Source organism: Myxine glutinosa, chromosome 1 (assembly GCF_964187855.1).
Source record: "Myxine glutinosa chromosome 1, kmMyxGlut1.1, whole genome shotgun sequence".
NCBI classification, from domain to species: domain Eukaryota; kingdom Metazoa; phylum Chordata; class Myxini; order Myxiniformes; family Myxinidae; genus Myxine; species Myxine glutinosa.
In genome coordinates, this window is record NC_136261.1 from 423,572,100 (window position 1) to 423,585,381 (window position 13,282).

Genomic DNA, 13,282 nt, shown 5'->3' on the forward strand with positions numbered 1-13,282 from the left:
TGGGCTGACTAAGGGAGGAGGTCATTCTAAAGTTAATTTGTGTTATTAATATTGGACAAAAACTTTAACAAGTTTACTTTAATCCTCATTGATTCTCATTTGAGTTTATCTCGTTTAGTTCAATCCTCACTCACCTATCTTCGTTCTCTCCCATCCTCATCACTCTAAACTATTCATTTCTAAGTTGTCGAGATCTGCTGTGTTCATTGATACACTCGAAGTCTCCAGCATCCATGAATATTCTGTTCTGCCAATTTCTCGTGTTCCACCTGGTCTTATTGCTTCTTCTCTCAATGTCCATCCATGATCTCTGCTCACGTACTTCTCTCCAAGTCCATCTGTGATCTCTGCTCACCTTTTTTCTCCATGTCCTTCCATGATCTCCGCTCACCTTCTTCTCTCCATGATCTCTGCTCACCTTAGTCTCTCCATGTCCATCCATGATCTCTGCTCACCTTCTTCTCTCCATGTCCATCCATGATCTCTGCTCACCTTCTTCTCTCCGTGTCCATCCATGATCTCTGCTCACCTTCTTCTCTCCATGTCCATCTGTGATCTCTGCTCACCTTCTTCTCTCCATGTCCATCCATGATCTCTGCTCACCTTTTTTCTCCATGTCCATCTGTGATCTCTGCTCACCTTCTTCTCTCCATGTCCATCCATGATGTCTGCTCACCTTTTTTCTCTCCATGTCCATCTGTGATTTCTGCTCACCTTTTTTATCCATGTCCATCCATGATCTCTGCTCACCTTCTTCTCTCGATATCCAATGTCCATCCATGATCTCTGCTCACCTTCTTCAACTGCTCTTTCTAATTATTCCTCATTTCCTTCCAAATTGTTTCAAAAGAGAATTAATGGAACACCTCACCCCACACTGTCTTGAGAAAAAGGACATGGAAGGGTGTTTTACAACTCTTGGTTTGCGTTTCTGAGCACAATCCATATTTTTCTGTATCTCGATATTTTCCAATGCTGAAAGCGTGAGTGGCAAATTTGATTGGTCAATATAGAGGAAATTTGCGTTTGTCCAAATACTGCCAGACTGGAGGTTTTCGGAATCACCAACAAGGGGATTTGTGTTCTTGTGTTCAAAATATAAAACACAAGCTGAAGTACCTGGCATTGTTCAGGGAAATTCAAAGTAATATGAATATTGAAATATAATAACATGTATCTTGACATATAATGCAGCACCAATTTGATTGATACAGCTGCATGAAGAAGTAAATGTATTTTATTTGCCAGATGTAGGGTGCCCCTTTATATGAATTTTTAAAGAGCATTACCTGGTTCCTCCTAAGAACACAAGGGTAGTCCAGCATGCACAAGAGATTTTTTTGAATGTCCCTTCTTTTCTATAGTTTGCGACATGGCACATACCATATAGAGGGGCGTTTTCTATGCTCCTGACATTTTAGCTGCGACGAGCAGCTCTATGAGAGGACCGCGTTGTTGTTCTTGGTGTTGTTGTTCTTGTTGTTGGGGTAACTTTTTTTACAACGCATGCGTGCGTTATTGCAACGGATATCCTCATGATTCTACACGTCGCAGCTGGTGACCACACTGTGGTCATTTTTCTCTTGTTTCCCCAAGAATGCTTGTTATCTTTCGACTCTCATCAACTTTCACAATGAACACCTCACCCAACAAACGTTACAGATTCAGAGAAAATATACAATTTCTTCTACATGGAATCATAGGTATGCAAGTGTTATCCATGCACAGAACACGATACACTGTCTAACAGTAGAGGACAAGTGGGCAAATGCTTTAGTAGATTGTGTACATCAACATGAATTACAAAGAAATTGATGGACAATGGACAAAGACATGGTGCATAACATTTGATCCTGGATTCATGAATTACAAGGAGATTGATGGACAAAGACGGGGTTGATAGCATTTGAACCTGGATACATGAATTGCAAGGAGATTGATGGACAAAGACATCGTTTATAACATGTGAACCTGGATTCTCTGCAGCTTGTCCGAGGAGCTCAGATGGGAACACCAACAGGTCAACAGTAACAAACATGACTTCTGAGAATGATGTTGTCCCACGTCCCACCACAAACGCATCGTTGGATTATTCTCACCCAGTTCTTGTCTCTGCAGACAGACGGTTTTCTATCCCATCACTTCTGAACTTTTCCTTTCTTCTGTCCATCTCCTGTCATGAGCTGAGCCCAGAACCAACTGACTCACCATGTGTGTTGCATTGCTTGTCTTGTGGTCTTCATCTCATCATTCAATCATGTCATTCATCATTGATTTATTCTTTCCCCAAAGCACACCTCAATCTCTCCAACCCTCACCGACACTCTCTTTCCATACTGTCCATCGTTTGTTTTCTACCTGTTTACGTTATACTCATTGATTAGGCTCCTCTAGAATCTGCACTTTTGAATAAAAATATTAATAAATATAAAAATTCACTCGATCCATTTTCTATTTTTAATTATTTTCCATTCTTTTACAGATAACTTGTTTTGTTATGTAAAAATTTATTATTTTAACAATATTCTCTCAAAGAATTTCTAAAACTGATGCTTTCCCTTTTTATTCCAAGGCTCGAGACGATGTCAGACTTTAAATCCCTGAAGAGAACACCGCTCCCAGTTCTGGACTTCTCGAAGGAGGAGAATAATTTGGATGGGCTCATCACGCTCAATAAGAACTTCCTGGAGAAGATACAGAGTGAGTGACACAAACTGGACATTTTATAAAGAAAATAATAAGGGAACACAAAACGTGGCACAAATATGGAAGGGAAACAGGATGAGAAAATTCTAGAAAAGGAACAAATTATCATGTTTTTTGTGTACCAAATCATGGCTCAGGAAGAATGAGGTTACAGGGGGGGAAATGCCAACATGGTTTCAGTGGGGAAACAGATGTACACAACAGGTGGATGCAGCAAGCAAGGTAACCATTGAAAGGAGAAAACTAAAGATGGAATGGGAGTAAATATCCTCATCTGAAACCACGGGGCTCGGGAGAGGTAGGGTTCACAAGGGCAGAAATATTTACAAGTCGTGATGGGAGATGACATGATATGTTGGTGTAACAGGAACGTGAAGTCCCTGGAAGGAAAGTTGGATTGAATCATCCCCGGAAAGCAGTTCCACAAATCAGATAAATGACTGGATATTAATAGCAAGTAGAGATCTTGGGAGTTTACACGGAAGGAGTTACTGTAAGAAGGGATTCATCCTCGATAAATTAGAGATGGTCAGACATCGAGGAGAGTGGTGGGATCAATAAAGGAAGAAATGGGAACTAACAGAGGGTCTAGCAACATCTGCAACGTGAGAGCAGCATGTCTTGTTCTTTGGTCTTGTCATGTGAAAAAGATAATAATGTCGTGTTGCCGGTGATGAAGATCACGGGCGGCAGATAGCCGAACAGTTTGCTTTAACACTGAGGCGAATAAGCCAAAAATTGGCGGTTAGTCCGTCGTGTGTGGGTGAAGGAAACTAGGGGTGCTTACCTCAGACGGAACCACATGGGGTTTATTCCTCGAACACAGAAACAAGACAAGGAAAATCAACAATACAACAAATGAAAGTACTACGATAATGATTTAATAAAAGTAAATGTAATACGATAAAAATGAAAATTGAAGTAAAAGAAATATCCGCTACTTTGAGGGACCCTCCATGCTGACACAAATACAAACAGGGGAATGATAAAGAAAAACAAATGTTTTTGAAGCCAGTGGGTTTTATCTGTCTCCAAAGGGGTCTCTTCGAATGACTTCAGCAGCACATGCGGTCCGGAACTGCACAAGAGGGCGCGAAGCTTCTCTTCACTGTGCCACAAACGTGAGGCAATCCATGCGGATGGTAGTCTTCCGCACTTGTCTCCCTCCGAAATGCAATGCAGCTCAACAAAGTTATACTCTCGATCCACCCGAGACAGGAACCGCCAACCAGAGACAAAGGGTTCCAACAAAAGCTCCGACGGCTTTTCCTCACAACCCACACGAGTGAAAATGTGACCGGCCGCCACCACACCAGAAAGAGGGAGAGACAGAGATGGAGAGACACAGACAGAGATGGAGAGACACAGACAGAGAGACACTGACAGAGAGAGAGAGACACAGACAGAGACAGAGACACAGAGACCCAGAGACACAGAGACACAGAGACACAGAGAGACAGAGACTGACTTTTACATCCTTTTATTACAAAAATATCAAAAAGTATATTTTGTAAAAGTATATATAAAACCATTTCACAAATCATTTCACAAAACAAATGTAAAGAACAAGCAAAACCATTTTAAAGGGAACATTTACATTAAGACCATTAATACATCAAGAAAAGAAACAAGAAAATAATAAAGTGTTTTGTTCCTCACAAAAATTCATATTATGTTCGAGGAGTGATCAATCTGTGATCAACACACCATTTTGCACAGAGCAAAGCACATTAATTCAATGGCCATATGCTTTTAAAGATCAGTACTTTATCCATAGACTAGCAAAGGTACCCGGCGTTGCCCAGGTTCCAAATATGTAGAAAGTAAATGACTTGACTTATAGCAAGTTGTTATGTAGTTCATGTTGTATGTAATTATATGTACATAACATAAGAACTTGCTATAAGTTAAATCATTTAAGTTCAAAAAGAGTGAGTGAGTTGGTGATTTAGGTCCAAGCTCAATCCATTTAGGGACTATATCTCAGAACGGGCCACATTTGGTGGTCTTCACAAATTTTTGCCGCTGCTGGGATTGGAACGTGGATCGTCTGCGTGGCAGGTAAGCACATGATCCACTGGGCCACCAGCGCTGCCTCGGTAAAATATTAACAGACGTGTTTTAGTCAGCAAGAGCTCTGGGGCAGACAACATTTCTTGTTCTGCTGTTTGGTGCTCTGATGAAAAGATGTGTGCTTGCCCCAACACGTGAGCATGCAATGTAGAGTTGACCATGAGAGAAACATGGACTTGTCAGTTCAACTCCAGCAACCTTGAGAGACTGTACCTGAGACTTGTTGATGGTCATAGCAAATTATAGTCTCACTGGAAACTGAAGGCGCTTGAACTGAAATGGCATATCTGTTGGGATGATGGGAATCCGTGGAATAAAAACATCCTCTCCCTTGGCACAACCAGTCATAATGGTGGCTTCGATCACATGGGGCATAAGAGTTTTGACAGCGAGTCTTGTACCATTACAGAGTTTTGGTGCATCCAAATTTCGTAGCAACATAATGGGGGCTCCCACTTTCAGTTGCAGATTGTGAGGTGGAATGCCAGTGAGCTGAAGAGAGTTTAGAAACTCTGTTGGATAGTTGAGAGCATAGTCAAGATCAACTACAGTGTCAACTGACTTGTACCATGTGGATTGGTCTGGTAGCTGTTGAAGGGTGGTGGCATTAATATCCTGCACAATGTCATTTTTGGGAGCAAGGATGGCACGTTCACAAAGCCACTCATGGTTTTTATAATTCTGTGAGAGGCTGGGATAAACCTTTAATAGCATTTCTTCAGATGTGTTGACGATTGTTCCACAATTTGGGGGTATTGTGACATCTCCATTCTCAGTGTCTACTGGTAACTGACCATTGCCCAGTTGAAGCAAAACCTTTGGAAACTGGCCTGCTGAGACATCTCTATTAAGTGCAACTCTCATGTTGGTAGAAAGATGGAGTTTTTCCACTCGTCTCCAAATATAGGATTCTTTGAGGCATGCTCTCAACTCATCAGCAGGTGTACCCTTTGGAATGACTGGTAGAGTTTGCCTGAAATCTCTAGAGAGCAAGAGTGTGACTCCACCCATGATTTTAGTGTTACCTCTGAGATCCTGTAAGGTGCGATCGAGAGCCTCAAATGCAAGTCTGTGAGGCATTGTGCACTCATCCCATACTATCAGCTTGGCCTGCTTTAGAAACTGTGCCTGTCCAGATCCTTTGCCAATATTGCACACAGGACTCTCATTGTGGGCCAGGTTGAGTGGCAGCTTAAAGGCAGAATGAGCAGTCCTGCCACCTGTGAGCAAAGTTGCAGCAATTCCAGATGAGGCCACTGCCATAGCAATCTGCTGTAGTGAACGAACTTGTGCCAAAATTAAGTTGATCAAAAACGTTTTGCCTGTTCAACCAGGGGCATCAAGGAAAACAATTCCACCCGAGTCAGATGTCAACAATTGTTTGATCCTTGTATAAGCTTCTTTTTGATCTGGAACCAAGAGTGGTTCATTTTGGTGGACATACTGTTGCAGCTGTTGAATCATAGGTGGTTGCCTGAAGCATTTCTCGACAGAGAGTTGCATGTTCAGTTCGTACAGGAGCAGGCAGTCCACACTGTTGAAGATGCTTGCCAGCCATGGACTGTACAGTATTTTCAATGAGTACCAATGCTGGGTTGTACATGGCAGAGGTAAACTGCAGGTTTGGGTTTTTTGACTCTTGTTGTGCTTGATACAGTATGTCTTCTGTCATGCTGTCCTGGTGATTATGCCAAAGTTGCTCAGGATTGGATGGTGAACAGGCACAGATAATGATAGCAAAGAGGCTCCTCATCTTGCTTGGAGAATGCGAGACTGCAGCATCTTCCAAGGTACTGTTCCAGTGTGCATCATCTTCCAAGAAACCTCTTCTCAGGCAAGCTTCACGGTATGTTGCACAGACATAGCCAGCAACTGTCTTGAGATCCTGGAATGAGGTTGGACCATGAATGTTGTGCAGGAGTAGTCTGAGATAAAAGCACTCAGAGTTGCTGGGATGAACAGTGTAGACACGACCTAACACTTGACTGGATCTGATTTGAGGGTGTCCAGGGATTGTTGCACCTTGCTTTCTTGGCTGAAATGCCTTTTTGCCTTCTTGCCAGGTGTAATATCTGGGCACTTCACAGTAGAGAAGACTTCTAGCAAAGGAATCCTGTTTGCACAAATCAAAGAATGCAGTTAGTTTGGTCCTAGGTGGCTGATGGGCTCGCTGCAGCGCGGGTTCTTCTGTGAAGTAAACTCTTTCCCCATTTTCCAAATGGTTCTCAAGATGCATAACACTGGGGTGGCATTCATGAATGGGAAAGTTGACAATACGCCACACAGCTTCATTACTGCTGATGTAACGACCCATCTGATATGCTGATACCTCATCATTTTTGGTTTCCTCTCTCTGCAGACCAAAGACTGCCTGATCAGTACCTTTGTTGATGTACTTCAAGACATACTTGATAGACTTGACTGAGTAGCATGCTTCAACATTGATGTGTGATTTGAAGATGCGTGAAAGGAGAGGGTTGAAGGGCACCACCCACTGGTTGTCAATGACAATTTCTTGTTGTTTCACTCAGAGTAGTGGTGAAGCCCCCATCACCTTTTCTTTCTTCTTTCTGACTGGCTTTCTTCTTCTGTACAAAGGATATCCATCCTGATCTGTCTGAGTTTCTGTAAGAAGAGGTCTGGGGTATCGTTTTGTGCATTTTCCCGCTTTCATGCAAGGAGAATGAGTGTTGATGTGACCACAGGGACCATGGAGCATGTGCTTCACCACTACGTCATGCAATACTTTGTCCTCGGTAGGATTTGGAATCTCTGCACTGATGATATCATCTACCTGAGCTGGACGAATCTTATCCTTAAGCCAGACCAAAATGTGGATGTGTGGCAATCCACGCTTTTGCCATTCAATGGAGTACATGTAACATCTGCAATCTCCAAAAACAGCACATTTTGTGATGAGATTCATAAGTGAAATAACCTTCTGGCGAAATACTCTGGCAAGAAGATCATGCCTGTCTTGAGCTGTCTGACCAAGCATAAGTTCTGCTGTGATCTCGGGCCATGTAGGATTGCAGGTAAAAGTGATAAACAGATCAGGTCTACCATAGTAGCGAACATAATATAAGTCATGGCATCCTGTGTGTACTCATGCATGTAGTGAGGACCCCCTGTGAAGGAAGAGGGCAGTATAACCAACTGTCCAACATTGGCAGCATGACCATCATTTGCAACAGCATCTCTAAGGTGAACATAGCTTTCCACTCTTAATCTCTTCTGGTTGTGTCTGATGTAGCACAATCGCTCAGACTCAATCTTGGCATACATATCAACAATGAATTGGTGGAAGAGCTGACCATATCGCAAGATATGACTGTCCATTTGTCTGACCATAATTCGGTAGGAATAGAAGTCATTGGCAGACACTTTTTTTTCCATCACATCTTTGGTGTTCAAAGTGATATCCATGCTCACCTTTCCAGAATATGAGAGGATACTGCAAGGCATCATATGCCTTATTAGTTTCAGAAATACGAATCAGTTTGTCATCTTGCTGTTGGAGAATGATGTCTCCCAATTGAATTCTTGTCCAGATATGAGGACAGCCACATCCGAAACAGTAGGAGCATTAAAGCGCCGTGGATGCTGTCCTGTTGGTGTTCTGTCAGCATGGATGATTACTTTCCAGTTTGGCTGTGTTAGATTATGCAAAGTAGTGCGAAAACTCTTAACATAATTATTATGAGCATGGAGCATCTGCTGAAGGGCCAGCACAATTTCCTCTCTGAAAGTTGTAATATTTCTGCAGCGCTGCTGTACCTGCTGCTGCTCATCACCCAGGAAATAAATTTGAAGAAACTTTGGGTCTTCATTAGGTAAGGGCAAAAGCGAACCAGCCAAATGGTAAACCTGTCCCTGAACCTTCAAAGTTGGCATCCATCCTTGTTGCTGCACAATGCTTGTAGTACCAAATTAGGTCATTTGAAAGCAGGAGTTGTACTTTCGTATGTTTGCCAAGAAATGGTGGGAGTCTCTCTTTCTGCCAGCTAAAAGTGACTTTAGTAGTTCAGGTGGTTCTGTGAGGGGTGGGAGAAACATCTTTCTGCCAACATCTCTTGTTGTCAATCATAAGATCAGCAATGCTATGGACACCATTCTGAACAAAATAATCAACAAAGGAGAGTTCCGTTCTTATTCTTTTGAAAAGAGAGTTGTAGAAAAGAGGTTCACTGAAAAACATCTCTTTGGTGTAGGAAACATAATCACGGTCGACCATGAAAACACGCCAAGCATTTAAAATTATATTGTAAAATGGTGGAAGCAAGGACAGATCAATACATTTCATGTTCATTAGAAATAGACCAGATGAATAGTCTAGCATGCCGGCTTGACAGAGGAGGAGGAGAGCAGTGGACCTCCAGGCTAGGTCTGATGGACCATAGAGAAGCCGCCAGATTGAGATGATGCCAAATGCCATTGCCCTGCATACAATGTCCACAAGACCATGCCCACCTTCCTCTAAGGGAAGATTCAAGATCTCTGGACGAAGCCAATGTTTTCCACTCCAGAAGAAGTTTATTATTGACTTCTGTACATTCAGCAGAAAGTGTTCAGGAGGTGGAATGGCTTTGATTCTGTGCCACAGTATAGATGCTGCTCGATTGTTGATGACCAGGACTTGTCCCCGGTATGAAAGCAAAGCCAGCAACCCTTTACATTTCCGCAGCTTTTGTTCGAGAGAGTCAGCGAGACCCTCACAATTTTTCGCTTGTGTTGCTGCATCACCGATGAAAACACCAAGGTACTTCATTCCGTTGAGGGACCAGGTGAGGTGTTTCGGAAGCACAGGCATAGGCAGCTGGCATGGGCCCATCCACATCGCCTGGCACTTGTTCCAGTTTACCAAAGCTGAAGACGCTCAACCATAATAGTCCAAGCAGCCCACCAGTTTCTTGATTTCATCGCTATTATGTATGATGATGTAGCGGCTACCGCTGGGTTTTCACAATCGCCTTGCACCTATCAAGGACGCGGAGCGATCACCATGCCCGGGCAGGCTCGCCCTCAACTTGCCAGGCCGCAGCCAGGACGCTGGGCCACGCCCCCTCTCGCCTTTCCTGGGCAAACACTCCGGGATAATATGTATATATATTGCTGCCCGATAAACGGCTTTTCAGAGTGCCTGAGTGTTTGGTTTGAATAAAGCAACTCGGATGAATTCCAGCTTTTTGTCGCGTCCATTCTTCCGATCGATGTGGGAGCCCCAGCTCCTTCATTGGTGACCTACCAACATGGACACGGCAGTCGCCCTTAAACTGCCTACCTTCTGGGAGGCTCACGCGGTGGTTTGGTTCGCACAGGCGGATTCCCTGTTCGCCCTGCGAGGCATCACGGCCGACGACACCCGCTTCCACCATGTGGTAGCATCACTCGGTTCGGCCACCGCGGCCCGCACCCTGAGCCTCCTCGAGAGCCTGCCAGCCGCTGACAAATACGGCGCAATTAAGAAGCTTCTCCTCGACGCTTTCGCCCTCCCATCGGCGGAACGCGCACGGCGCCTGCTCGACCTGCCAAAGCTCGGCGACACGCGCCCTTCCGAGCGAATGGACTACATGCTTTCACTGCTCGGCGAGCACTCTCCGGCATTCCTGTTCCGGGAGCTGTTCCTCCGTCAGCTGCCTAACCCGGTATGCCTCACCCTGGCAAGCACGACGATCACAGATCCCCAGGCCCTTGCCAGAGAAGCTGACAAGATCTCCGCCACAGGTCAGCGCATCGCAGCGGCGACATGGGACCCACCGCCGTCCGACGCAACACCCATGGCACCCGAGCACCCGGCACGGTCGACGACCGAACTGCCGACGCAATTGGCGGCTGCTACACCGAGCCGACCACCTCCAGCACGACGACCGGGGCCTCCACCTGACCAAGCGTGGTGTTACTATCATGCCAGGTTCGGACAGAAGCCCCGGACATGCCGACCCCCGTGCACCTTCGGCAGGCCGGGAAACGGCCGGGCCGGCGTTCTTTACCAGCCATGAGCGCCGGCCACACGGGCAACTTACTGTTCATCATGGATAAAGCGTCCGGACGGCGCTTCCTGTGCGACACCGGCGCCCAACTGAGCGTCATACCCGCCTCTGACCAGGACAGGCAATCCGCGGTTTGCGGCCCCTCCTTGGTTGCGGCCAACGGATCGACCATCCGCACCTTCGGCCCGCGCAACGTCACCCTCTGCTTCGGCGGCCAACGCTTTGCTTGGACGTTTGTAACCGCAAACGTGCCCATGGCTCTGCTAGGCGCCGACTTCCTCTGCGCACACGGACTGCTGGTGGACGTCCAATGGCGTCATTTAATCAACGCCGAAACCTTCAGCTCCCTGGTATGCACATTGAGCAGCTCCGCGCCGACCGAGCTGGCATGCGCCGTCCTGGCGGCGAATGAGTTTGCTCGCCTGCTCACGGAGTTCCCGGCCCTCACGCGGCCGACGTTTTCGGCCGTCGCAGTATGGCATGGGATCGAGCACCACATACCAACCACGGGCCCGCCGGTCTACGCCAGGGCCCGCCGCCTCGACCCAGCCAAGCTCGCCGTGGCGAAGGCCGAATTCGACGCGTTGGAGCACCTCGGCATCGTGCGGCGCTCCAATAGCGCGTGGGCCTCACCACTGCACATCGTGCCAAAGCCGGGGGGTGGATGGCGCCCGTGTGGCGACTACCGCCGTCTCAATGACGCTACCACCCCCGACAGGTACCCGATCCCGCATATCCAAGACTTCTCCGCCCGTCTGGCGGGACGGGTCATTTTTTCGAAAATTTATCTCATACGGGGATATCACCAGATACCTGTCAGGGCGGCCGACGTCCGCAAAACGGCAGTCATCACGCCGTTCGGCTTATTCGAATTCTTGCGGATGTCATTTGGTCTCAAGAACGCGGCTCAGGCGTTCCAGCGCTTGATGGACGGCGTGCTGCGTGACCTGCCGTTCCTTTTCGTTTACCTGGACGACATCCTCGTCGCCAGCACGTCCCGGGCCGAGCACCTCCTCCACCTCCGAACACTGTTCGGGCGCCTCAGCGAGCACGGCCTCATCGTCAACCCGGCCAAATGCCACTTCGGCACGACGGCCGTTTATTTTTTGGGCCACCACATCACCAAGAACGGGGCCGTGACGCTGCCAACCAAGGTCGAGGCCATCACCACGTTCCTGCATCCCCGCACCAGAAAGGCCCTGCAGGAATTCCTGGGAATGGTGAATTTTTATCACCGCTTCGTGCCCCGCGCTGCTCAACTCATGCGGCCCCTCTACGAAGCCCTCCGGGGCAAGCCGGCCAAGCACGACATCGCCTGGTCCGCTGCAATGGATGCGGCCTTCCAAAGCTCAAAGCAGGCCCTCGCCGACGCAACACTGCTCGCTCACCCGGTGCTCAATGCTCCCATCGCCCTCACCACGGATGCCTCCGACTACGCGGTGGGCGCCGTACATGAGCAATGGGTGAACGGGGTTTGGCAGCCACTCGCTTTTTTCAGCCGGCAGCTCTGGCCGAACGAGCTCAAATACAGCACGTTTGACCGGGAGCTCCTCGGTCTACACCTGGCCATTCGCCATTTCCGCCACCTCCTGGAGGGCCGACCTTTCACGGCGTTCGTCGACCACAAGCCGTTGGTTTACGCCATGGCCAAGGTCACGGAGCCGTGGTCGGCCCGCCAACAGCGCCACCTCTCCGCCGTGTCGGAGTTTACCACGGACATCCGGCACGTCGCTGGCAAAAACAACGCCGTGGCCGACTGTCTTTCCCGGGCCAGCGCGAACGCGGTCCACCTGGGCGTGGACTTTGCGCTTATGGCGGCGGACCAAACCACCGACACCACGGTGCAAGCCCTCCGGGCGGCGGACACGGGCCTCCGCCTGGCCGACATCCCCTTCGCGGACACTGTCCTGCTCTGCGACGTCTCCCAAGGCCAGCCTCGCCCCATCGTGCCCGTCACCTGGCAACGCCGCATCTTCGCCTCCCTCCACGGCCTTTCCCACCCGGGCCGGAAAGCTTCCCAGAAGCTGGTGTCGGCGCGATTCGTCTGGCACGGCCTTCTTCGGGACGTCCGCGATTGGACCAGCACCTGCACGGGCTGCCAACGGGCCAAGGTCCACCGACACACCCAGGCCCCGCTGGCACCTTTCACCGTGCCCGAACGACGTTTCGACCACGTCAACGTGGATCTGGTGGGCCCCCTCCCCCCGTCACGGGGGTTCACACACCTGTTCACCATGGTGGACAGGACCACCAGGTGGCCGGAGGCCGTTCCCCTCGTCTCCACCACCACTGCCGATGTGGCACAGGCTTTCATCGCCACCTGGGTCACCCGCTTCGGTGCACCGGCGGACATCTCGTCAGACCGCGGACCACAGTTCACCTCCGAGCTGTGGGGCGCGGTCGCCCGCAACCTGGGGGTCAAGCTCCACCGTACTACGGCCTACCACCCCCAAGCAAACGGGTTGTGCGAGCGATTCCACCGCTCCATGAAGGCCGCGCTCATGGCCGGCCTT

At 48.3% G+C, this 13,282-nt stretch overlaps 1 protein-coding gene across 2 annotated transcripts in view; it reads left to right on the top strand.

Moving 5' to 3' along the window:
- The window catches only part of LOC137419050 (E3 ubiquitin-protein ligase TRIM11-like), an 86,801-nt gene that overhangs the window by 30,897 nt on the left and 42,622 nt on the right, over positions 1 to 13,282 (top strand). For both annotated transcript variants that reach the window (XM_078770610.1, XM_078770609.1), the window contains exon 6: positions 2,573 to 2,700. In XM_078770610.1, the coding sequence (XP_078626736.1) occupies positions 2,573 to 2,700 (128 nt within the window). The remainder of the gene's footprint in view (positions 1 to 2,572; positions 2,701 to 13,282) is intronic.